Genomic DNA, 27,408 nt, shown 5'->3' with positions numbered 1-27,408 from the left:
AAATACAAATCAAAGCAACTGTGAGATACTACCTTAAACCTGTCAGAATGCCTAAGATCAAAAACATCAATGATAGTTTATGGTGGAAGGTTGCAGAGTAAGGGGAACTCTCACCCATTGCTGGAGGAAATGCACAGTTGTAGAACCATTCTGGAAGTCAGTATGGCAGTTTCTCAGAAAATTGGGAATCAATCTACCTCAGGACCCAGTAATACCACTCCTGGGCATATACCTAAAGGATGCTCAATCATACTCCAAGGACATTTGTTCAACTATGTTCATAGCAGCATTATTTGTAACAGCCAGAACCTGGAAACAACCTGGATGTTCCTCAACTTAAGAACAGATAAAGAAAATGTGGTACATTTATACAGTGGAGTAACTACTCAGCTGTAAAAAACAATGATATCATGAAATTTGCATGCAAATAGATGGAACTAGAAAAAAACTATCCCGAGTGAGATAACCCAGGCCCAGAAAGATGAGCATGGTATATACTCTTTCATAAGTGGGTACTAGCTGTAAAGCAAAGGATGAAGAGCTTACAGTCAATGACCACAGAGAAGCTAAGTAACAAAGATAACCCTAAGAGTAACATACACAGATCACCCTGGAAAGGGAAAATAGACAAGATTTCCTGAGAAAATTGGGAGCATGGAGATGGGGAGAGTAGGGAGCACAGAAGGGGAGGAGGAGAGCAGAAGGGGAGGGGTGAGGAGAACTTGAGGGAATGAGATCGTCAAGATGTGGTAATGACAGAGATGGAGAGCAAGTAAGGAGATATCTTGATTGAGGGAGCCATTATGGGTCTAGCAAGAAACCTGGCACTAGAGAAATTTCCAGGAATCCAGAAGGATGACCTCAGCTAAGACCCTAAGCAATAGGGGAGAGGGTGTTCAAACTGGCCTTGCGCTATAGTCAGATTGATGACTATCTTAAATATTATTATAGAATCTTCATCCAGCAACTGATGGGAGCAGAGGCAGAGACCTGCATTGGAGCATTGGACTGAGCTCCCAAAGTCCAGTTGAAGATTGGGAATAGTGAGAATATGAGCAAAGAGGTCAAGACCATGACGAGTACACCCACTGAAACAACTTACGTGAGCTAATGGGAGCTCACCAACTCTGACCGGACAGGGAAGAAACCAGCATAGGACCAAAGTAGGCTCCCAGAATGTGGGTGACAGTTGTATGTCTGGGGCAGACTGCGAGGCCACTGGCTGTGAGACCAGGATTTATCCCTATTGCTTATATTGGCTTTTGGGGATACATTCTCTTTGGAGAGATAACTTGCTCAGTTTAGAAACTGTAGAGAAGGCCTCAAAGCAATGTGTCTTACCCTCTCTATGGAGTGGATGGGGAGGAAGATTGGAGAGAATGGGAGGAGGGGGAGGAAATGAGAACTAGGATTGGCCTGTAAAATGGAAAAGAGGTATCTTTTTTAAAATAAAATAAAACTAGAAAAAAATAAAATGTAAGTCAACAGAATTTAAGAGAAGACATCACTACCTATTTGTAGGCAGAACTTTTTTTTTTATCATCTATACAACCAACCAATTAGAAAAGCTTTATGCTATCTGTTATTGCTTCTGTTTATTTAGTGAAAATTTTAATAGTATTTTTAATTAATTTTATTTTATGTATATGGGTATTTTGCTTGCACAAGTATCTGTGAGTTATGTTCCTGGCTTCCATGAAGCTCAGAAGAGGGTGTTACGATCCTCTGAACTGTAGTTACAGTCAATCGTGAGCCGCCATGTATGGGCTGGAAATTGAACCTGGATTCTCTGGAAAAAGCAGCCAGTGATCTTAACCACTGATCCATTTCTGTAGCCCTGACCAGTTCTTTTTTTTTAAAGGAAGAAAACAAAGGAAAAGAACGAACCAAGCAGAAGAGATGTCTGAAATAAAAACATGAATTTGCCAAAAGGAACCAAGACTGACAGAAAAAGATGGGAAAACCCTGCATGTACATGGAGTGGGAGCTATCGTAAAAATATCAGTGTTAAAAGATTTATACAATTAACTCAGAATTCACGACGATCAATTTTCTCATGATTGACTTCACAGGTATAGTAAAGAGAATCCTATAAATCCACATGGAAGCACAAAGAGTCTGAGCTATCAGAGCAACTCCAGGCACACAGAACAGGGCTTCAGTCATCCCAGCTGTGACTTCAAATGACAGTGCGGAAGCACAGGAACATGAACACCAATACGGTGACAGAAGAGAAGACACCTAAAGCAGTAAGAGGAGCAGATATAGAACCAGGCGAAGCTATTGAATTTCACCACAATTCCAAAAATGTATGATACAGGGTGGGCAGCCTCGTCAAATGAAGTTGGGAAAAGTAGAGTATCTATTCACGAAAGAACGAAACTGGGTCCAATTCGATGAACTGTGAAACCTGCAGAGTGACACATGGGAAATAGTCCACATATAAACATAGGGACCTAGTTTCTGAACGGCAGAACACAAGAGTAAGAAGCAGCAAACAGGATTATGTGCAATTAAAAACTTGCATGGAAATGGTAATAACTGAAAATATGAAGAAACAGCTTATACAATGGATTTTTTTTAAAAATACATAAAGTAAATAAAGTTCTAATAAATACATAAGCAAAAAGAAAAATTAGTAGGAAAAAGAAAATACTGCTCAAAAGCAGATGAAACAGATAAAATGTAAATGGCACATGCTCCACATGTTTAGTCATGAAGAAAATGTTCATGTAATGTACACTGAGATCTTTCTGCCCAGTCAGGGTCTACACTCTAAGTCTTAAACAATAGCAAACACTGGAGCCAATGCAAGAGGAAGAACAGATATAGTATCATTGGGAATCCAACTCACTGCAGCTATCAGGCAAGACAGTGTGCAGCTTCTTGAACAACCAAACAAGCAAAAAGAGAAAACCCAAAACAGATACTCCTCAAGTTTATAAAGTAATGACATATGCTGAAGAATATCAACAACGTAGAAAGGAACTCAGAAAGAAAAAGAGACATAACAGATAGAGAATAGTTAACAAAATGATGACGAGTTTATTTTTTCCTTCAGTAATTTCTTGAAATGTATGTGGACATTATTCCCAAAACCAAACATGAAAATAGGATACAGCTTCAGAAAACCCAAAACAATGTGAAATCAATATATATGTATATATGTTCATATACATACAACACATATATATATATATTCTATGAAAATATTTATTTTTACTTCAAATATAAGGATACAAAATGCTAAGAGTGAAGGAAGTTTTTTTTTTTTTAAATAAAATATGCTGTGACGAGGGTTGGTCATAATTATGGTAGGTAAGAGGAAAAGCCAAATCTATCAACATACAAAAGAAAGAGTATAAACAAATGATCAAGTGGTCCATTTGCCAGAAAGAGCCGTGATCAACATAAATGCATTTTACAAAAGTTTTCAAATACATGAAGCAATCACTGACAGAACAGTAGGAAGCAACTAGACAGTGATGCAGGGAAGCTTCAGTCAGTGATGTTGGAAATCACAGCAGAACATTTGTGAGAAAGACCATGAACAGCACAGAAAACCAATAATGCCTAGCAGGACTCCAGAGAATCATGCACACAAGAGCAGAAGACACTCGATCTTCTCTAAGTTCAATCAGCTTGCTCCAGGGTGGATATATCTTAGAACAAATCTCCAAACCTAGTAAAGATCAAGGTTTGAAAAGTGTCTCCTTTGGGTGGTGGTGGTGCACACTTTTAATCTCAGCACTTGGGAGGTAGAGGCACACCAATTTCTGAGATCAAGGCCAGCATGGTCCAGAGTGAGTTCCAGGAGACCCAGGACTACACAGAAAAGTCCTGTCTTGAAAAACAAACAAACAAAATACCAAAACCAAAATAAAATGTCTCCTGCAAGAATCTAGAAGGCTGACATCAACAGTAGCTAGAAAACAGAAGAATCCATGGAAGACATGGGAACACTGACTCACTGCTGACATGTTCTCATTCAAGCATGTGAGGAAATACAAAAGGATGTTTGTGTTCTGTAAAGATTCTAAGTCATTTGTACCAAGGTTGTACAGTCATTTTTTTAATGTAGAAAAAATCTCCCTGAAATTTATGAAAATTTTGAGAAACCACAAAGAGCTAAAAAAAATTATGAGACAGCATCAAACCCAGAAGTGATTTCAAAATATATGAAAATTGTAGCAATGCATGAAGACATGAAGACAGACGACAGAGGATACCAATGGGAAGACAAAAAGACACACGGAGTTTACTACTCCGTTACTAAGAGTTTTAAGATATTAAGAGAGATATTAACCAAATTTTATCAAAATACTACTGGTATTACCTTAGAAGTGGAGAAATTAACCTTAAAAGATACAGAACCTGAAAGAATTGTTCTACCTAAAAACTATATCAAAATTAAAATAAGGAAAACTATTTAATATTTGTATGAAGATACAACCAGTGAGATGAATGAGAGACAGCATCACAATCAGATAAAATTATATTTGCCTCTGTGTATTAATTCCTTTTTTTGGGTGGGAGTTCAAGCAGGGTTTCTCTGTATAGTTCTAGCTGTCCTGGAACTCACTCTGTAGACCAGGCTGGCCTCCATCTCACTGAGATCTGTCTGCCTCTGCCTGCCAAGTGCTGGGATTAAAGGTATGCACCACCACCACTCGGCTCATTATTAATTCTTACATAGAGAGTCTTCTAATAAATATAATAGGACAATCCTGAGATTATTCTCAGCAGACTTTTTTAAGAATCAGTTCTAATGAACCAGAATGTGGCAAAAACATTTTTATACCCTGTTTCTACTGCCAGTTGAGCCCGTCCCTGTTGTGGGAATCTAGCAGAGCCACTGTACGTAGGGTAAAATTAGGATGAATACTTGTTTTCTAGATGTGCTTTGACCCTGAAGAAACCCTGTGGAAGATACTGACTATTTTCTGTGATTTATAGAGTTGTTTTTCTGAAGCAGCTTAACAGCTTTTGCATGGCTTTGGTCACAAGACTATCTGGGCACACCCGGATAGCTTGAATTATTGTGTACTGTAAACCAGTACTGTAAACCAGTACACAATAAGGACTAAAGTGGCAGGAGTGTGATATTTTCCTTTAGAAAACTTACAGATTAGATCAGGGCTATGGTATGAGAAACTTTTTTTTCTCAAAAAAACAAATTTTGTGTAATAATAAAGAAGGGCCTAAAATTCATCTTGGAATGACCTTTCTTCGACCAACCTGAATAACACAAAACACCCGGCACCTCCCTACCCTTTCCTCAATCCTCTATCATACCTGGATCCTTTGCTCCCCTCTCCTCTTTCTTCTCCAGCCAGGGGGTTTATTCTGCTGCACAGGTGAGCAGGTCCAGCTGAGCAATATGAGACCTGCACAGGACAAAGAGATTCTTGAGAAAGCACCTGGAACTTTTCATGGAACAAAAATGAAAGTTGCTAACACCTGACTAAAGGATAAACATGAAGGAGAGAAAATATCAACACAAATGTCTCTTTCTCTAAGGGTTTCACTTTACTCTCCAAGACGTGAGACTCATTCACACACAGCTCACAGACATGCAGAGCAGTTTTCCAAGAGCAAGGGAGACTGCAGGAAGATTATTCTCACCCTCAGGATCCACACTGCTGCAGTTCTCCAACAGATCTCTGCAAAAAGCCCTGTGAGCAGGGTCTAGGCATTCCCACTCTTCCTGCAAAGTCCACAGTCACAGCACTGAATGTCAACAAACCCGGAAGTAAAAAAAACAACAGACTGGCCACGAGTATATGGGAAAAGTGCTTTTCTTCAACCAAGGAGACAAATTTTCTGATTTAGGTGCGTGATCATATTATTCAAACAGTGCTTTCTAATTTTGTTTTCATCTATAATGAGTTTTCTAACTATAAAAATAGTGTGACCCTGATATCCTCACAACATACATACTGCGCTTGCCTGGACTTAAGAGGTTACATTAAAAACCTAGCATATGAAGATATATTTCTGAATGCTGCATTCACATCATAGAACACATAAATCTCTGATGAAAAATTAATGGGGATTAAAAGTTTGCTTAGTAAAAGTTAATGTTCTCAACCAAAGCTGTGGTACTTGACACCAGAGATTAGCACTCAAACAGTTTACAGCCAGCTCAAGTCTTTATCCCAGCTAGCTTTATCTTTAGCTTTATCACACCTAGGCGAGGCTTCAAGTATCCCAAACACAGAGTTTTTAAGGTCAGAGGCCTCAGTCTAGGCGACTTGCTTGGCATTCGCAGGGGAAGTTTTGCAGTGTCAGCAGTTTGAAGCAAGCAGTTTTTAACAGGAGCTAAGATAGGATGTTAGAAACCCTGAGAAGGGTTTCTGCACACACAGGCAGCTAGGATGTGTGTGCACTGGAGGAGGTTCTCCACAAACAAACAGTTTTTTAAAAGGTTAAGAAAGTTTAGATAGAATAGAATTTGCTTCCTAGAATAGAGCTGGGTAGTTTCCCGTAGATTCTCCATCAAGGAAATCAGTTTCTAATTAACCCTGGGAATGGTCTCAGCAAGAATACAAGATGGAGGAACCTCTGCACGGTCTCGTCCTGTCACAGTGTATTTTCTGATTCAGTTAAACCTGCATGAGTTCCACATGTGACTAATATCTACTAAGCGCTATGGTTACCTAGTCCCAGTGGCAAAGGCCATTCTCTTGAATAGGAACGTGGAAGAACAGGGGAATTAAGAAAGCATGGATGAATTTAAATTCCAGGGGCTTTGTAACTGCTACAATAATAGCAAAGAGAACCGTGTTTGCAGACAGCATATAATACAAAAGCTTTACCAGGTTATTTTGTGAAAATATTCTGGCAAGCATAAGTCCCACCTCATAGGATATCAAACTTTCTGACAACGGAACAATATTCACAAGGGAATTTTAAAAAATTGTGTCTTTCTGAGCAGCCTCAGCGAGCACACCGCCGTCCCTTCCCTCCTGGGTCCCAGCCCCGCAGCTCCTCTGACCTGGGAGGTTCCAGGGCCGCCGGGCTGCGGTTCCCGCCACCGCGCGGCTGACTGTTGACTTTCCCAGGCCACCGAACGTGTCACCTATGGTTACCGGGAGTTTTCACGTCCTTCTAGAGAAGCCACTGTCCTCCGCCCCGGATTCTGGACTACGCGGCTCCCCGAGTTCCCACAGCGAATGGTGCGTTTTCCTGTCACTCTATCCTGGATCCTTAGAGCGCAACCCTGGCTCCGCCCACTACAACCCGGATCTGGTCACCCTGGCTCTTCTAAACCCGCCCACGCCAGGCGCTTTCCCATTTTCCAGGCACACTCAGCTTTTTTCCTATTCCTCTTCACGGCTCTTGGGTGGCCGCCCCGCCGAGACCTGCCCCATCCACTCCGCCTCAGGCCACCTTCCACACAGCTCAGGCGGTCAGGCTGCCCTGGTCCCGCTCTGCACAGCCTCCCCACTGCTTGCTGCGGGCCATGACCAGAACTGGATCTAGGAGGACGCTGCACTGCGGCATCTGACCCCACACTGGGTAACTTCTCATCTTGGAATATCAGACTTCTGATCTTAAAAAACAAACAAACAAACAAACAAAAAACCGCACGGCGAAAGACAACGAACATCGTAAATTCTAATTGCTTTTTGTTCCATGCCCAAAATATAATATTAAAACTGAAGGGACCACGCCCACAAAAAGGAGGGTGCTTCCTCCCTGACCCCAGATTAGAACCACACCCAAACACCTATCTTCTTCACATCTTCACAGAGAGATCCTTTATTAAGCGGGGAGTGGGTGGAGGGGGGCGCGAATTAAAGTGACTGATTTCTGACTCAGACAGTAAGACAGCAGGAAATGACCTCGAAAGTGTGATTTTTTTTTTTTAAGAGAAAAAAGGTGGAGGTCTGTGTTAGAAAGGACTGGGATGCAGTGGTATGTTTTGATTGGGCAAATTAATTAGATTAGGTAAAGGGAGATTTCGGTTGCTGGAATTAAAAACTTGATAGCTAGACAAGGTAGTCAACCAAGGACAGAAGACACAACAGGCATGAAGTAGAGAGTAAAATCTGGAGTCTCTCTTGGTTAAATGACTCCAGTAGGAAAATAATTTTATTTCTTTCCTTCACACTGATGCATTACTGGTGACTAATACTTTTAATTGGAGACTAATGCATATGTTTGTGGAACAGCACTTAATGAAAAGAGAGGCCATGAATTTGAAAGAGAGCAAGAAGGGGTACATGGGAAGGTTTGGAGGAAGGGGAGGGGAAATGATTTAGTTATAGTATAATCGCAGAAAGTAAAAGGAATAGTTTTTTAAAAGAAATGAAGAGCTGGGCGGTGGTGGCGCACACCTTTGATCCCAGCACTAAGGAGGCAGAGGCAGGTGGATCTCTATGAGTTTGAGGCCCAGTCTGCTCTACAGATAACTGGATAACTAGAACTGATACACAGAAAAACCCTGTCTCCAAAACCAAAAAACAAACAAACACACAACAACAGCAAAACTCAACCAAGCAATTAATACACAAACAACAACAACAAAAAAAATGAAAATATTGCTGCCCCAAGTAGTTTGTCAGAATAGTTTAAATCACAACGAAATTAGGCCACTGTCTCATTAACAATCTAGGTATATTTTAATTAGATCAAGTCCTAATTATGAAAAAGGATCTTTGCAAACAAGCTTATCCTAAAATCTTAAGTTTGCATAACAAAAAGCCGTTTAGATTTTTTATCATTAATAAAGGTATATCTTAAGAATTGAGTCACCCTTTAAATGTAAAATACCAGGTTTTCACTTTTTCATAAGGCAGCAAAGAAGTTTTAAAGTATTTTTATTTTATATGTTTTGAGTGTTTTGGCTGGGTATAGGAGAATGTATCACATGCTCACAGTGCCACCGAGAACAGAACATTGAATTCCCTGTAACTGGAGTTACAGACAGCCGTGAGTCACCCTGTGGGTGGTGAGACCAAACCTGTGTAGTAGGATATCTCTCTAGTTCAGTAACTGCATCTAGAGTAAACATCAGAATGAAGTAGTTGTTTTTAGAATGCAGTACTTGTTTTATGGAAGTACTTAGACCTTGAAGAGATAGATCATTGTGGAAAGCAGTGACTGTTTTCTGTGGTTTATAGAACTGTTTTCTTTTTTGTTTTGAACAGCACATTTCCATTATTATTATTATATTATTTTTATATTAATAATAATATATTATTATTATTTTATTACTTTAAAAAATACCAATCCAAATCCCCACTCCCTCCCCTTTTCCCACTTCTCCCAACCCCCTCCAATCCTAAGAGAGGACAAGGCACCCTGCTCTGTGGAAAGTTCAAGACCCTCCCTACTACATCTAGGCTGAGACAGGCATACGTCCAAAGAGAATAGGATTCCCAAAAGCCAGTACATGCAGTAGAGACAAATCCCAGCGCCACTCTCAGTGGCCCCTCAGTCTGCCCCAACTGTCAACCACATTCAGAGGGACTAGTTTGATCCCATGCTTGTTTACTCCCAGACAAATTGGAGTTGGTAAGCTCCCATTAGCTCAGGCAAATTGTCTCAGTGGAAGACCTCATGGTCTTGAATTCCTTGCTCATACTCTCACACCTTCCACTCCTCAACTGGATCTTGGTAGCTCAGTCCAGTGCTCCCTTGTGGGTATATGCCTCCGTTTCCATCTGTTGTTGGATGAAGGTTCTATGGTGACATTTAAGATAATCATCAGTCTGACTACAGGACATTTCCGTTTTTTAAAAAAAAATTTAAAGAACTTGTTTTTCATTTTACATACCAACCACAGTTCCCCTCCCTCCACTCTTCCCACTCCCATCCTCACCACCTTCCCCCTACTCATACTCCCATTCACTCTTCACAAAAATTATATATTTGTAATGAAGCTATCACAATATAACAGAAGTTTAATGTATGTTTTTAAATTTTAATATGAATATTTTTATTTATTATTATTGATGCATATTTATGTGTGTGGCCACAGTATGTATGTAAAGATGAGAGGAGAACTTGGGGCTGGTTCTTTCATTACACTGGCGATGAAACTCAGGTTCCCAGGCTTACAAAACAAGCACTTTTTCCCGTTGAGTCATTTCACCAGCCTGAAAATATGTTTTTATTTTTATATGCAGAATTCCTCTTCAATATTCAGTACTGAAAGAAAAAGAATTGATTACATTTGTATGGCAATTTGGAAATACTTTCACAAATTTGCTTCAAAGTACTCTAAAATAGTCCAGGCAGGTATTATTATTCCCATCCAGAAATTAAAGCCACGTATTGAGGGCAGTAAATGAAATGATGTCTGCTCACTGGTAAAACCACACCGGCTTAGCTTTGGATCCTGCCAATCAGTATCTTTTCTTCTGTACAGAACTACCTCTGCCCTTGTACATTCTAGACAACAGTCCTATCAGGTGAGTGGCTGTGGGACAACAAAATTTTGATAAAATGAAACAAAAGAATTGATACAAGTACATAATGAATTTTATGAATTTATTAATAAGAATAAAATCATGACTATCGCAGGAACATGGACTTAACTGGAGATTATAGTGTCCAGGAAATAAACCTGGTTCAAAAACAATGTTGCCTACTTTTTTCAAATATGCAGAATTTGTGTGTGTGTGTGTGTGTGTGTGTGTAAGAGAAAAAGGTCTAGGAAGAGGAGTGAGAGACATTTCGAGTTAGGGAAGAAGAGCATGGGTAATAGAATACTTGAAACATGGAAATGGAGAGGAAAGAGGGGCAGGGATGGGACCAACAGTTGACTTGGGAATGGGGAGTTCACTGTCATAGCAAGATGAGTGAGAACAAAGTACAACATGTGTGGAATGATTACTGTGAATGTGAGCTAATGAAACTCAATAGTGTATGAACATTTCCAAGGTATGAATTAAACAACATATAGCAAAAGTTAATAAATCAATCAATACACATGCTCCATAAACATTACTCTTAGGCAAAGGAAGACACTGAGACATAAAAATGAAGACATTAAAACTAAAAAAAAATTAATCTCTCTTAGTGTTAGAAATGGATCTGAGCATCTAAAGAAAATGGCCAGGCAAAAATTTTACTTCTGTGGAAGGGAGCATAATGGTGTCAAACTCAACATGCAAACACACCCAGCAGGGGTCGCTCGAGGACTTCTTCTATAAAGGAAAGAGGTTAGTGCTTAAATGGTCATAGCTCACCTCACATACTTATGATAGTGGCTGGGTTAAAACAATGCAGTTACAACCAGAACATAGTTTTGAGCACCGACATGAAACCTTTATTGAACATTTCACCTCAAGAACAATTGACCATGGACAAATTCAATTTTTACCAAGGAGCTTCTTTGCCTTTTTTTTTTTTTGAAATAGAATTCTGTCTTATTTATCTTTTTGACAAAAATAAACTGTACATTTTTTTTTACATTTTCACACTTTTTTGTACATTTAGGAATGTTCAGTGACTGCCAGGAGTGGTGGGGCATGTCTTTAATCCCAGTATTTTAGAGAGAGGCAGGTGGATCTCTTTGAAACAATACTAGCCAAGACTATATAGAAAAATCTCAGTCCATTTAAGGCTAGTTAATTAGACTTGTTTCAGAAAAAAAAGTAATGTCTGGTAGTGGGAGAGATGGCTCAGTGGTTAATGTACTGGCTGTTCTTCCAAAGAATGGAGGTTTTATATCCAGTATTCCCATGACGGTTCATAACCACCTTAACTCCAGCCCAGGGGATCTGTTGCCCTCTTCTGGTTTCTGTGAGCACTGCATGCAGATGGCCCACAGACATACATGCAGACAAAACAACCATACACATAAAATAAAAATAAATAAATCTCTTTTAAGAAGTCCAGTGTACCAGTCTGTGGTAATTCTGTCACTCCCTGCATCACATCTACAAAGAAAAAAGCAAATATATTTTATTTATCTGGTTTTAACAGATAATTCCTGAGATCAGTGCAATGAAGCATTGGTTTTAGAGTGAGTAGCCTAAGATCGATGCTGTCTACTACATTGGTTTTAGATGTTACTAATGGCTTGTTCTAAAGTGCTGTGGGTCAACCCTAGAGCTTCAACATACTAGCCAAGTGCTTTAAGACCCAGCTGTTTCACTAATCCTGCTAACAATTATTGAACTCTTTGTTCCCAAACGCCACTAGTATTTACTGTGGAAGCTTGTGTATCCCAAGAGGCTCACTGTAACCAGGAGAAAGCAGAGTACACAAAGAGAAGGCAGACGACCCTCCCCTCTCTAAGAAAATACAGAGTGGAAATGGGGACCATTTCCAGGAGGAAGGTATTGAGATGAGATTTGAAGAGGCAAATTCCTGTTGTGCTAGAAGGGGATGGAGTCTAGAGTTTAGGAGTTGGAAGAGATATCTTGGTGGTCAAGAACACTTTTTGCACTTCCTAATAACTTGGGTTCAAATCCAAGCACCTACATACTGGTTCCCACCATCCTGTAACTCCAGTTCCATGGATCTAATGCCCTCTTCCAGTCTCTAGGTGCATACATGGCGCAAACATACAGACAGACAAAACACCCATATATGTATTGTTTTTTTAAGGGAATTATGAGAATGATTGAGGCAAGTGTAGTAACAGAAAGGACAAGGAATTTGAGACAGTTGCTTATTCCTCCCCCCCCCTTTCTTTTTTTACAATGCTGGCTCTTTATTCCTTTCAAAAATCAGAAAACCAGGGTCAAAGAGATGGCTTCATGGTTAAGAAGCTAAGGAGATCTGGAATAAAGATCCAACAGTCCATGTAGGAACAGCAGCCTACCTGTAATTAAACCTGGGAATTCAGAGAAAGAAAATCCTAGAGCAAATAGAATTGCAAGACTGCCTGCCTCAATAAGTTCTGTTTTGATTTAAAGACCCTGTGCTGTTGTGAATGGAGAATGCTGAGTCCTCGTAGACTAATACTGTAGGATGAAAAAGGTCAAGGAAAAAGCACCCTGACTCTGACTTGACCCCAGGACCAGGGCTTGAAATCCCACCAATCCCTGGGCTTGTCCCCAAATCAGGCTACAAAAATTCACCAATCTCAAGTCACCCTAGAAAGATCTGTTTCCCAAGAACCCCTATTTGTACCTCTGTGCCCTGTTCAGTTTGCTGCTGCTTCTTACCCTAGGGGCAGCCACACTGCTGGATTCTTTCTTCCCAATAAATCTCTTGAGTGTGCTGTGACATTTTTTCTGGAGTGGAGCAAGCTGTAACACTTTTACCAGGGAAACTTTCCACTAGCAGAGCAGAGATGTAATAACTTTGTTGGGGAAATCCTATAGTTGTTACACTTGCTTTGGGGAAACCTTTCCCTGGAGCAGAACTGTAAGCTGCTATGTTTACAGTAACTTTGTGGTATTTTTTAGGCTCCTGACTGCCAGGATACCTTTCCATCTGAGCTGCAATACTTACACATCTAATTGAATGTTTGGGTCCCAGTATTAGGAACTGTCTTGGAAGTATTAGGAGGTGTGGTCTAGTTTGGCATGTGTCACTGAGGGTGGGCTTTGAAGTTTCAAAAGCTCACACAGTTCCCTGTTAGCTCTCTCTGCCTTGTGCCAATGGATCAGATGTAAGCTCTTAGCTACAGCTTTAACAATAGCACCATGCTTGCCTGCCTGCTGCCGTGTTCCCTAACATGATGGTCAAGGACTCTAACCCTGTGGAACCTTGAGTCCCCAAATTGAATGCTTTTCCTTATACTTAACTTTGTCAGGGTGTATTCTTGCAGTAATAAAAAGTAACTAAGACAGAGCCTATGTCAAAAATTGAATAATAAAAATAAACAACATTGGGCTCCCATCCACACAGGGAGATAAGTACACATGGATCACCTGCCCCCCAAACACACCCATACACAGGTGAACCTGCATACACATATGAATGCACACTATGCCCATATATGCATATGAAAGAAAAAATCTGAAACTCAAGTTGGTTTGTCACCTTCAGATTCCTATTATTAGTGGGCACATGGGTGTTTATGATGGGTGATAGATGCTAATTTTGGGGGAGATGATGCAGAATCAAAGACTTGGACAGAGGCCAGACTTACCTCTCCATATTTGGCTTTGTAGCCTTAGTCAACTCTGAACCTGGAGGCAGGGTTGTACCCCTTCTGACCACACCCTGTGCTTGCATTGTGAAGCCAAGGCAGGTTGAGTGATCTCATAGATATCAAGGGGCACCTCTCTCTCTCATTCTGCTCATGCTAGTCCTGGCTGGGCCTCTTTTTCCTGCACCCTGGAGTAAAGTTGTCAACTTTGTCAATCATCCTCACCGAATCTACTTGCAAGATGGATGTAAATGGTCCCAAGCGCGTGGAACCCCATAGGCCGCTTGACCTGAACCCTCGCTCAACCCCAGTACACAAGAATCTGCTACAAGAACCCTGCTGTGTGGTTGGTAACAAGCTGCCAACAAAGATGAACTCTGTGGTCATCGACATGGGTTCTGGCACGTGTAAGATGGGCTTCGCAGGACAGACTCGGCCCAGCTACATCGTGGCCAGTGTCGTGGGCTACCAGCCCAAGAAACAAACCACAATGGGGCAGCCCAAGGTGGACACTTTTATTGGTGAGGCAGCTCAGGCTTGCCAGGAGTTAACCCTGATGCAGCCTGTTCGTAATGGTATTGTGGTGAACTGGGAAGCAGCTGAGATCATCTGGCGCCACATCCTGGAGAACGACCTCCGAGTTGCCACCCACGACCATCCTCTGCTGTTCACGGACCCACCCTTCAACCCTGCAAGCAACCGCGAGAAGCTGGTGGAAGTAGCCTTCGAGTCTCTGCACTCCCCTGCCATATACGTGGCCTCCCAATCTGTGCTGTCAGTCTATGCCAATGGGCGCGTTAATGGGCTGGTGGTAGACACTGGCCACGGGGTCAGCTACACAGTGCCAGTCTTCCAAGGCTACAACCTACCCAGTGGCATTCAGCGCCTTGACCTGGCTGGCCACTACTTGACTACCTTCCTGGCAGAGAAAATCTTGAGATCTAGCTTGCCACTGAAGAAGGAAGACATGGACACAATGGAGAGTATCAAGCATCAATACTGCTATGTGGCCTCAGATTTCCAGAAGGAGCAAGGGCGCCCTGATGACAAATTCCGGCGGTGCCTGAAGCTGCCAGATGGACAGATGATCATAGTGGGGAAGGAGCTCTTCCAGTGTCCTGAACTACTATTCCATCCCCCGGAGACCTCGGGACCTTCATCTTTGGGCCTCCCCAGGATGGTGGAACAGAGCCTTTGCACGGTGCCACAGGAGCTGCAGGCCGAAATGGAACAAAATGTGCTGCTGTGTGGAGGCTCCTCTCTCTTCTCTGGCTTTGAAAGTCGCTTCAAGGCTGAGCTGCTGCAGTGTCTTAGTCCAGACGCCTACGTGGTTGTGGCTGCCCAACCCAATAGGAACCTCTCAGTCTGGACTGGGGGATCCATTCTAGCCTCACTGTGTGCCTTCCAGTCCCGCTGGATCCAGCGTGAGCAGTATGAGGAACAAGGTCCCGATATAGTGCACCGCAAGTGCTCTTGATTCATCGCAGGGTGGAGAGTGGTATGGGAATAAAACTTCCATAGTGAGCACTTTCCTTTCATGTTGCATTCTCTCCCATCCCACTCACTGAAAGCCACCTAGGAGCCTCAGGTATGAACTCCCTTGCAGACCAATGGCCGCTGGAACTTGACCCCCACACATTCCTGGGTGAAATCAGACCTAAAGCACCTCCTCTAATCCACACCTTTGAGGCATCCCGATTCTCACCCACTCCTCCACAAGGATCCCTAACATAATACCATTCCCTAATCTCATCAACCCACCCTCCAGGGATCATTACCTCACCAGCCCACCCAAGGCATCCTCAAGTGTGTGTGTGTGGAGATACACACCCACAGACTATCATTCTGACAGGGATATGATGGAAGTTAGATCATTTGTAGTTTTCCAAGGTTAGTGGACTTGGATGTATTTTCCGTGTGTATTGACCAGTTACATTTCATCTTTTCAGAACTGTTAGTTCATTAGTTCACTTAGTAACTGGATTGTCTGATGTTTGTTTGTTTGCTTAGTCTTTTGAGTTCTTTATATATTCTAGGCATTAGTACTCTGTCAGATAGGTTGTGTGCAAAGATATTCTTTCATTTTGTGGGGTGCTTATTGACACAATTGGCTTTTGCTTGTTTGCCATGCAGGAGCCTTTTAATTTCATGAATTCTTAATTGACAGTTGTTGGACTTATTTCTGGAACAACTGGAGTCCTGCTGAGAAAATCTCCCCCTGTGCCTATATTAAATTGTTTTTCCATATTTATTCTTTATGAATGTGTTGTCTGAATATCTTATGTGCATTACATGCATGCCCGATGATCATGAAGTTTAGAAGAGAGCATAAATTTTCCTGGGGTTGAATTTATAGGTGGGTGTTAGCCACCATGTGGTTTCTGGGAACTGAATCCAGTTCATTAGTGAGAACAAAAGTGCTCTCAACCCCTGAGTCATCTCTCTGGCCTCCTCTTTTAGCAGGTTAAGATTGTCAGTTCTTCATTGAAGGTTTTTGATAGCTTCAAAGTTGATAAACATCTAATTGCATTCTTATACATATAACTCTAATTATTTTTAGTTTTATTTTTGGTGTATGAGTGCCTTGTTTGTATAGATGTATATGTACCATGCCATTGCCTGGTGCCCATAGAAGAGAGAAGGGGAGTCAAAACCTCTGGAATTGGAGTTATGGATGACTGTGAGCCACTATGTGGTGCTGAAAATCAAACTTTGATCTTCTTCAAGATCAACAAATGCTCTTTAATTAATTAATTAATTAATTAATTAATTAAAGATTTCTGCCTCCTTCCCACCACCATCTCCCTTTTCCCTCCCTCTCCCCCCATCAAGTCCCCCTCCCTCCTCAGCCCTAAGAGCAATCAGGGTTCCCTGCCCTGTGGGAAGTCCAAGGACCACCCACCTCCATCCCGGTCTAGGAAGGTGAGCATCCAAACTGCCTAGGCTCCCACAAAGCCAGTACATGCAGTAGGATCAGAAACCTATTGCCATTGTTCTTGAGTTCTCAGTAGTCCTCATTGTCCGTTATGTCCAGAGAGTCCTGTTTTATCCCATGCTTTTTCAGACCCAGGCCAGCTGGCCTTGGTGAGTTCCCGATAGAACATCCCCATTGTTTCAGTGTGTGGGTGCACCCTTCGTGGTCCTGAGTTCCTCGCTCGTGCTCTCTCTCCTTCTGCTCCTGATTTGGACCTTGAGATTTCAGTCCGGTGCTCCAACGTGGGTCTCTGTCTCTGTCTCCTTTCATTGCCTGATGAAGGTTAATATTCAGGAGGATGCCTATATGTTTTTCTTTGGGTTCACCTTCTTATTTAGCTTCTCTAAGATCAGGAATTATAGGCTCAATGTCCTTTATTTATGGCTAGAAACCAAATATGAGTGAGTACATCCCATGTTCCTCTTTTTGGGTCTGGCTTACCTCACTCAGGATAGTGTTTTCTATTTCCATCCATTTGCATGCAAAATTCAAGAATTCATTGTTTTTTACCGCTGAATAGTACTCTAATATGTATATATTCCATACTTTCTTCATCCATTCTGCCCTTGAAGGGCATCTAGGTTGTTTCCAGGTTCTGGCTATTACAAACAGTGCTGCTATGAACAAAGTTGAGCATATACTTTTGTTGTATGATAGGGCATCTCTTGGGTATATTCCCAAGAGTGGTATTGCTGGGTCCAGGGGTAGGTTGATCCGAATTTCCTGAGAAACCGCCACACTGCTTTCCAAAGTGGTTGCACAAGTTTGCAGTCCCACCAGCAATGGATGAGTGTACCCCTTTCTCCACAACCTCTCCAGCAAAGGCTATCATTGGTGTTTTTTATTTTAGCCATTCTGACAGGTGTAAGATGGTATCTTAAAGTTGTCTTGATTTGCATTTCCCTGATTGCTAAGGAAGTTGAGCAAGACCTTAAGTGTCTTTTGGCCATTTGAACTTCTTCAACAAATGCTCTTTTTTTTCCTCCAATTTCTTTTTTTTATTTTATTCTTTTTTAATTAAAATTTCCTCCTCCTCCCAGTTTCCCATTTCCCTCCCCCTCCTCCCCCATATTGCCCCTTCCCCCCACGCCCTTCCCCCTATCCCCACTCCTCTTCTCCTCCCCCCACTCCATTCCCCCTCCCTCTCGATACTGAAGAGCAGTCCAAATTCCCAGCCCTGCGGGAAGACCAAGGTCCTCCCACTTCTATCTAGGTCGAGGAAGGTGAGCATCCAAACAGGCTAAGCTCCCACAAAGCCAGTTCATGTATTAGGATTGAAACCTAGTGCCATTGTCCTTGGCTTCTCATTAGCCTTCATTGTCCGCCATGTTCAGAGAGTCCAGTTTCAACCCATGCTTATTCAGTCCCAGTCCAGCTGGCCTTGGTGGGCTCCCAATAGAGAAGAGAGAGAGAACGTGAGAAGGGGAGGATGGGAGGAGCTTGGGGGATTGGGATGGTTGGGATATAGGAAGGGTGGATACGGGAACAGCGAAATGTATATCCTAACTAAGGGTGCCATCTTAGGGTTGGCAAGAGACTTGATTCTAGAGGGGCTCGCAGGTGTCCAGGGAGATGTCCCCAGCTGGTACCTTGGGCAACTGAGGAGAGGGAACCTGAAATGACACTATCCTATACTGATGAATATCTTGCATATCACCTTAGAACCTTCATCTGGCGATGGATCGAGATAGAGACAGAGACCCAATTTGGAGCAACGGACTGAGCTCTTAAGGTCCAAATGAGGAGCAGAAGGAGGGAGAACATGAGCAAGGAAGTCAGGACCACGAGGGGTGCACCCACCCACTGTGACAGTGGAACAAATGCTCTTAGTCTTTGAACATCTCTCTAGCTCCCAACCCCTTCTTTGAGACAAGATCTCTCTGCTCAGCCCTATCTGCCCTGGAACTCCTTAGTACGTCAGGATGGTCTCAAATTCATGGGCATCCTGAGTTTTGGAACTAAAGGTACAAGCTACCACACCTGGCTGGTCTGTTAACTTTTAATAACACCAGTTTTTAGAGAGGCTATCACAGAGATAGTGGGCATCTGCAGAGAAACATCATCTATTAGCTTTAAACTGAACCATTGTGCACATGAGCTCACAGGAGATGTGAATGCATGCTTAAGTTTTACACACAAATTAACTATAATGAAATTTGACAAAAAAATCTTACCAGGAAATATAGTAAGAGTTCACACATCAAATAAAGGATATTTTCAGCTACTATTTTGTTCTAAATGTTAAACACAGGGCTGCTTCCCAGAAACTAATGGCTGCTAAGATGAGAGCATAAACAAAGGAAGAAAACAATGATGTAGGTCATTAGAGGGCACTGATCTGTGAAAAATAAGGGTCAGAGAAGGAGATCATATTTTATAACTCAAATAATAGTTTGTTATGGTAAATGATGAACTGGGTGTTAGTGGATTCAGCATGAGTCAGGGAATTTCTGGACTTTGCCTGATCATTGTGATCATTTGTTCTCTATTCTGTGCAGAGCACAGGCTCTTGTTGAGTATTCTGTATTTTTGAATGTTACAGCATGGGTCTCACTGTGCATTCTTCATGGTTAATGGCTGCTCTACAAATGAAGCTGCCTTGGACTTTGGAATGGAATACCCAGAGCACACACATGAGTTCTGACTGTCATGGGTCCTTCTAGAATCTTAGCTTCACATCTAACTGTGGATCTTCTGAGACAGACCCCTGATAGCATTTCCAATGGTATTCAGACAAATAGCTTTTTGATAGAGGCCTGGACCAAATATGTCTAACATGGTTTCCCCCCAGGAGCCTTAATGTTGGGGGATATGAGTAACGTCATTACACCTGAGGCTGAGATGACCATATCCCTGAGATTTTGAACCTGAAATGCAGAGCCATGAGGCAGATAATGTCCCAGATTTTTTTAGTGTTGTAAAGTCACCTGGAAAGAAAGAAACTGGGGGCAAATGAGTGGCTTCTCCAGTCAGGAACAATAATAAAATAATATCAAAATAGTATTATAATGATAATAATGATGTACTAATGCCAACATTCCACAGAAATTGGCAGGTGCTTCCTGTCACAGATGCCAGCATTTCACAGAGGGTGATGGTTCATTTCACAGGGTTTCCTGCTGTAGCTGCCTACATTACACAGTAGAGATAGATGGTTTGCAAACTTGGTCACTTTTGACCTGATTGAAGATGTGTGACTCTGCTATTTTCATTCTTTGACATTTACACTACATCCACCTCTTTTTCCATCTTTTCAGAATTTTCTATAAACATATTTGCATATTGTTACCACTTAGTGCAGAGCTTCTGATCTCAAACTCCTAGTGGATGATGGGGGAATTTCTCAGTGACAATTATTTTCTTTTTCCTGGGAGGTGGGGCATGATAAGGACTGTTCAAGAGAAGTTTCATTACAGGAATGGGAACCACTGCAGGGCATTTCCCAGAATGAAGAATCTGTTTAACTCTGAATGTACAAGCTCACAGTCAAGGAGCAGGTTTGGGTGTGATGGGTCAGATATGTAAAATGACGAAGACACAGAAGGACTGGGAGGCTCTGGTGGCATTGAGTTAACCAGGTTTGTGTTTAAACCTGTTCTGTGAAATTAGATATCAGCTCAGGATGAGGGGAGTGGAGACATTCAGCTTGACCAGATACCTATGCTAGCCAAACTGAATTAGCACTATTCACACTAAAATTAAACAAAGGGGAAGAAATGAAAATGATGAAATCTGCTTGAAATCAAACCCAGAAGAATCTCTGTAACCCATAAGAAGAGCAACTCTTTGTATTTCATGAAGCAGAGGCCCTTTCAGTGCCCTTAGACCTTGTCACTGGAGACACAGAATGGAGACTTTTTTTCTATCTGTGGTAAGCTAATTTGGGATGCATGCAATTTTCTCCTCTTCATCAACTTGGGGAGGAATTACCTTCAAAATCTAGCTACCTCCAGAATTGCACATAATAACCTCTGTCTTCACCCAGAAAGAATATGGTTGTAGTTTCTTGCATTTTTCATATCAAGGTTGTTATTGGTCCTATGTTTATTAAGGATGAATGGAGCACCAGGTTAAGATGTTTTCATATGACAATTCTTCCAGTACAAATGCCAAAGGTAATTTGTAATAAATGGCCTATATATTCAGGATGTCTGGGCCTCACAAAAGATATATAGCCTTCATCACATTTTTTACTTTTCTTTCCAGAAATATAGACTGTACTTTTTTTGTGAGACAAAATTTTGGGTAGCCTAGAATTTAGTTACTGTTTAGCTGAGGGTGGACCTTGAAACTCATGCCTCTACTTCCTGACAAGTACTAGGATTCCAGGCATGGAACATAAATACAAAAGTGGATTATCCAGTACAGTTGCATTGGCTTATTTTATGTGAACTTGACACAAGTTAGAGTCATTGGGGAAAAGGAAGTCTCAAATGAGAAAATGCCTCCTTAAGGTTGGGCTGCAGAGAAGCCCATAAAGCATTTTCTTATTTAGTGACTGCTATAGGAAGGCCTAGCACATTGTAGGAGGGCCCACCCCTTTCTTGGCTGATGGTTCTGGGTTCTATAAGAATCCAGGATGAGCAAGCCATGAAGAGCAAGCCAGTAAGCAGCGCTCTTCCTTGGCCTTTTCCTCAGCTCCTGCCTCCAAGGGTTTTTTTTTTTTTGAGACAGATTTTCTCTGGAGCTTTGGAGGCTGTCCTGAAACTCTCTATGTAGACCAGGCTGGCCTTGAACGCACAGAGATTTGCCTGCCTCTGCTCCAGAGAGCTGGGATTAAAGGCTTGTGCCACTACCATCAGACTCCAAAACTACAGAGAAACCCTGTCTCAAAAAAACCACATTGAGAAGCTCGGAGGGCAGGTACATAGGGATGAAAGAATAATGGGATTGAGATGCATGATGTGAATGTCACAAAGACTAAATAAAAAGTAAGTTAAAAATTGAGTTACCATGGTCATGGTGTCTTTTCACAGCAATAAAAAACCTTAACTAAGATACGAACCAACACATAATCAGATTTTATGTTCCTATACTCCACAAGCACAATGTCCTTTAATATTACCAATATTCTCTCTCTCTTTTCTGTTGTTTTTCGAGAAAGGGTTTCTCTGTAGTTTTGGAGCCTGTACTAGAAATAGCTCTTGTATATTAGGCTGGCCTCAAACTCACAGAGATCTGCCTGGCACTGCCTCCCTTGTGCTGGGATTAAAGACATGCACCACCACTGCCTTGCCCATATATTATTTTCACCTGAACTTTTGGATGTTACTGTTTTTTATTGCATTCTATTAGTGTTTTTTTTATTATAGTTAGGAAGGAAGTATTAACAATTCCAACAGATAAATCACACGACAGATATTTACGTGGTCTAGGTACAGTAAATGAATTTATACAAATCAAATGCTTGTACAAAGCTACCCACTCTTTGTTTTGGGTTGTTTGAAATTGGCATATTACAATTACGTGGTTGAGGAAGTAGAAACTGAGCTACATATTTATGCTATAATATATAATAAACCACAACAGTTCCTTGCAAATGACTGCCATTTTGTGGAAAAGCCTTTCTTTGACTTCAGTCCAAAGTCAAGGAAACTTTCAGAAACGTCCTTACTGATCAATTTTGTATCTGCAGATTATTATTTCCTTCACACACAGTTTAAAACGTTTCCTGACTTGATGCAAATATCCTGACTATTCATAGAATTGTTCCATAAATAACTGCAGTGATAATACTTGCATGTTTTAAAATTCATTCTTGTATTATATGCTTTTAATAATTTTATAAATTTGTATGTCTGTCATGTAAAAATGTTCTTCAAATTTAGTGAATTCATTTGATTTTGAAATTTTATAAAAATCATCCTGAGATTTGCAGCCTATTGTGGAACTAGCTCTTGTAGACCAGGCTGGCCTCCAACTCACAGAGATCTGCCTGTCTCTGTTTCTAGAGTGCTGAGATTAAAAGTGTGCACCACTACCATCTGGCTTTGAATGTTTTTAATATTAGTGGATTATTTAAATTGATACTGACATCTGGGAAATATTGCTTTTAGTCATTCTGTTTCTTAGTCAAGTTTTGTGCTTTTGTCTCTGAGTCAGTATGATTTCTTTTGGATACACTGTTATGCTCCAAATATTTCTTTTAATTCTTTATGCTATCTTGGTAGGTTGACTACAGCACTTCATGGCCATAGAGAATCATGATATACTCCATGCATCTCTGGGGTGAACTAATAATGTTGCCAGTTTCATTCTTTTATTTGTCTTTCCCTACTGTTTTATAGCACATGCAGTTAGTTAAGAATTCTGTAATGATACTAAATACTTCTGGCATTAAAATTAATTATTATCCTCTGATTTTACAGAAATCATATCAACAGAAAATTCATAGTCATCCTTATCCTTTGGCAGAAACAGCCAAAGGACCTGGTAGACCCATGTAGGCCCCATGCTTTCCATTTCAGTCTCTGTGAGCCTATGTGAGCCCTGCTTAGTTGATCTGGTGTGACGTGTTCTCGGCAGTCCTCCATCCCTTCTTCCATAATCTTTCCTACTTGGCCTTCCTTGATCTCTGAGGGGTGGGACCTTTTGAAAACCTCAATATAGATTTTCTTTCCATGTAGTGTCTGGTTGAGTGTCGGCCATATGATGTGGGAGTGTCATATCAATCTGTTGATTTCATTGGTTAATTAATAAAGAAACTGCTTGGCCTGATAGGATAGAACATAGGTGGGTGGAGTAAACAGAACAGAATGCTTGGAGGAAGAAGGCAGTGAGGTAAGATGCCTCTGACAGATGTCATGCCTCTCCTCTCCAGGGAAGACATGATGGAACCAGTCGCCAGGTCTTACATGCTAAATCTTTCCCGGTAAGACACATATTAATAGAAATTGGTTAATCAAGATGTGAGAGTTAGCCAGTAAGAGGCTAGAGCTAATGGGCCAAGCAGTGTTTAAAAGAATACAGTTTCTGTGTAATTATTTCGGGGCATAAGCTAGCCAGGCGGCTGGGAGCCGGGTGGCAGGAACACAGCCTGCAGCTCCATCAACAGCCATAGGAAGTCTCTCTGAAGGAAACTGGCCAAGGCATTGATCTATGAGTATAGCAGAATATCATAAGGAATCATTTTATTGATTTTCCCCCAGCAATGTTTAGTTTCACTCTAGGTCTCTGGGCTATCCAGTTTCCATTGCCTGGCTTTCCAGGCAGTGTGGAGCAATGGCTCTCTCTTGTGGTCTAGGTCTCAAATTAAATCAATTAAATCAGACATTGGTTGTCCACTTTCACAAGTTCTTGCATATCTTGCAGGGAGGACAGATTGCAGGCTGAGGGTTTTGTGACTGGGTTAGTGTTGAGGTTTCTCTCTCTGTAGTCTGCAGAGTACCTTCTTGCTCCATAGAGATTAGGCTGTAAGGATGAAGGCTCCTTGCAGGCAACAATTCGACCTCTCTACTATTAATAAGCTGTGTGGATGTTGTCCTCAGCAATAGGCCCTACTGTCAGTTTTCAGAGAGCAACCTTATGTCATAGCACTGGCCTAGAGTCTTTAGAAAATCTCTAGAGGAACCCCCTCAGGCAATAATTCAATAGAATGCACCATGGTTGCATCACTGGAAGTCTTGACTGGCAACAAGAGATGGTCAGTACAGAATCTATATTCTCTGTTACTAGGAATCCTCACTAGGTCACCCTCATAGGTTCCAGGAAGTTTCCTTTGCATTAGGTTGCACACAGACCCCCATATGCCCCCCAAATACAGTTATCTGTCCCCAAACTCCCTCCTATGATCCCTCCCCACTACCTGATATATCCTGCTCCTATCCCAACCTGCCCTCAGTTCACCTGCAAATTCTGTCCTGTTTTCCTTGCCATTGAGATCCAGGCTTCCCTCCAAGACCCCGTCTCTTTCCCTAACCTCTCTGGTCTGTGGATTGAAGCTTGATTATCATTTGCTTAACAGCTAATATCCACTTATATATGAATATATGCCTTGTTTGCCTTTCTGGGTCTCTGCTATCTCAGTCAGGATTTGCATTTATTTCCTACAAGTTTCATGATGTTATTATTTTTTAAACAGCCCAATAATATTCCATTGTGTAAATGTACCACATTTTCTTTATATACTCTTCAGTTTAGGGACATCTAAGTTGCTTTCAGTTTCTGGCTATTATAAGTAAAGGCACAATGAATATAGTTGAATATAGTCCTTGTGGTATAGTGGTGCTTCACATTCTCACCATAATGAACTGTCATTTGTGTTATTGATCTTAGCCATTCTTACACATGTAAGAGAGAATCTCAAAGTAGTTTTAATTTGCATTTTGTGGATGGATAAGGATGTTGAGCATTTCTTTGAGTGTTTCTCAGCCATTTGAGGTTCCTCTATTGGTTATTCTTTGTTTAGATCTGTGTCCCATGTTTAAATGGCGGTTATTTGTTTCCTTGGTATCTAGTTTCTTATGTTCTTATATATTTTGGATATTTTCACTCTGTCAGATGTGGAGTTGGTGAAAATCTCATTCTGTGAGCTGCTGTTTTGCCCTATTGACAATTATCTTTGCTTTACAGAAGTTTCTCAGTTTCATGAGGTCCAGTTTATTGATTATTGATATTAGTGCCTGTGCAGGAAGATGCCTCCTGTGCCAATGCTTTCAAGGCTATTCCTTACTTTTTCTTCTATAAGTTCAGTGTGTCTGGTTTTCTGTTGGGGTCTTTAATCCACTTGAACTTGAGTTTTGTGCATGGTGAAAATAGGAATCTATTTGTATTCTTCAATATGCAAACATTTAGTTAGACCAGCACCATCTGTTAAAGATACTTTCTGTTTTCCAGTGTGTATTTCTGACTTGTTTATAAAATATCAGACATCTATAGGAGTATGAATTTTTTGTCTGGGTCTTCAATTCAATTTTTATGCCAATACCATGTTGCTTTTGTTGTTACAGCTCTGCAGTACATATTGAAATCAAAGGTGGTGGTACCTCCAGATCTTTTATTGTTTCAGTTTCAGGATTCTTTTATAGTTCAAGATTGTTTTGGCTATTTTGGGCTTTTTGTTTTTCTGTATGAAGCAGAGAATTGTCATTTTAAGATTTGTAAAGAATTGTGTGGTAATCCTGATGAAGATTGCACTAAATCTGTAGATTGCTTTTGTAGATGGCCATTTTTCTATGTTAATCTACTGATTTATGGGCATGGGAGAGCTTTCCATCTTTTGATATCATCTTCAATTTCTTTCTTCAAAGACTTGAAGTTTTTTTTTAATCATATAAGCCTTTCACTTGCTTGGTCAGAATTACCCCAAAGTATTTTATATTGTTTATGGCTATTGTGAAAGGTATTTTTCCTCTTATTTCTTTCTCAGTCCATTTGTCATTATATATATTAGAGGCCTGCTGAGATTTTGAGTTATTGTTGTTTCTAATCACTTTACTAAAGGTGTTTATCAGCTGTAGGAGTTCCTTAGTAGAATTTTTAGTGTTGCTTATGTATGCTTTTATATCATGTAAAAATAATGATACTTTGAATTCTTCCTTTCCAATTTTTTTTATCCCCTTGTTATACATAGTTGTCTTATTGTTCTAGCTAAAACTTCAAGTATAATATTTAATAGATATATAAAGAATGGAAACTTTGTCTTGTATTTTATTTTAGTGGAATTTCTTTGAGGTTCTCTTCATATCATTTGTTGTTGGTTATAGCCTTGCTGTAAAATGACCTTTACTATATTTAGGTAGTCTTTTGTATCTATAATTTCTTCAATGCTTTTACAGTGAATGCATGTTGGTTTTTGTCAAAGGCTATTTTGACAAAATATGTTGAGATGGTCATGTGAGTTTTTTTCTTTCTGTTTGTTTATATGATAGATTACATTGACAGATTTTCATATATTCACTCCTGAATTTCATATAGTCATCCTGTATTTCTGGGATGAAGCCTACTTCATCATTGTGGATAATGTTTTCTATGAGTTTTTTGTTATTAGAATAAATAATACAAGTATTTTAAATTTCAAAATGTGAACTAGAGAAGATCAAACAGTAACTACTGGTTTATAAAAAGTCATTATTAGCATTTAGAAATATTGTGAGTCACTCCACATGGATGGTGGGATCCAAACTCAGGTTATCTGCAAGAAAGTCATATTGGGTCTTAAACCACAAAGGCATCACTTCAGCTCCATCAATGACATCTGTTTGCTAATGTTATATAACTAACCAACAATGGCCATACAGTGGGTGAGATATCTGAGAGGGCTTAAAAAGGAGAGAGAGAGAGTTTCACACAGATTTTTGCTGTTTGCTGGGGTGTGCCGCAGAGAGATTTCCTGACTCAGCAATAGCAGCAGAAATAAAGCTGTGCCATTTTT

General features: G+C 40.8%; 1 protein-coding gene across 1 annotated transcript; it reads left to right on the top strand.

The window, feature by feature from the left end:
• Positions 1-14,303: 14,303 nt before the first annotated feature.
• LOC130861822 (actin-like protein 9) lies at positions 14,304-15,539 on the top strand. The gene has a single exon (XM_057751043.1). The coding sequence runs from the start codon at positions 14,304-14,306 to the stop codon at positions 15,537-15,539; it is 1,236 nt and encodes a 411-aa protein (XP_057607026.1).
• Positions 15,540-27,408: the final 11,869 nt, after the last annotated feature.

This window comes from Chionomys nivalis, chromosome 2 (assembly GCF_950005125.1).
Source record: "Chionomys nivalis chromosome 2, mChiNiv1.1, whole genome shotgun sequence".
Taxonomy (NCBI): domain Eukaryota; kingdom Metazoa; phylum Chordata; class Mammalia; order Rodentia; family Cricetidae; genus Chionomys; species Chionomys nivalis.
Note: the sequence above shows the minus strand (reverse complement) of the source record. Positions and strands in the feature narration are given on the sequence as shown.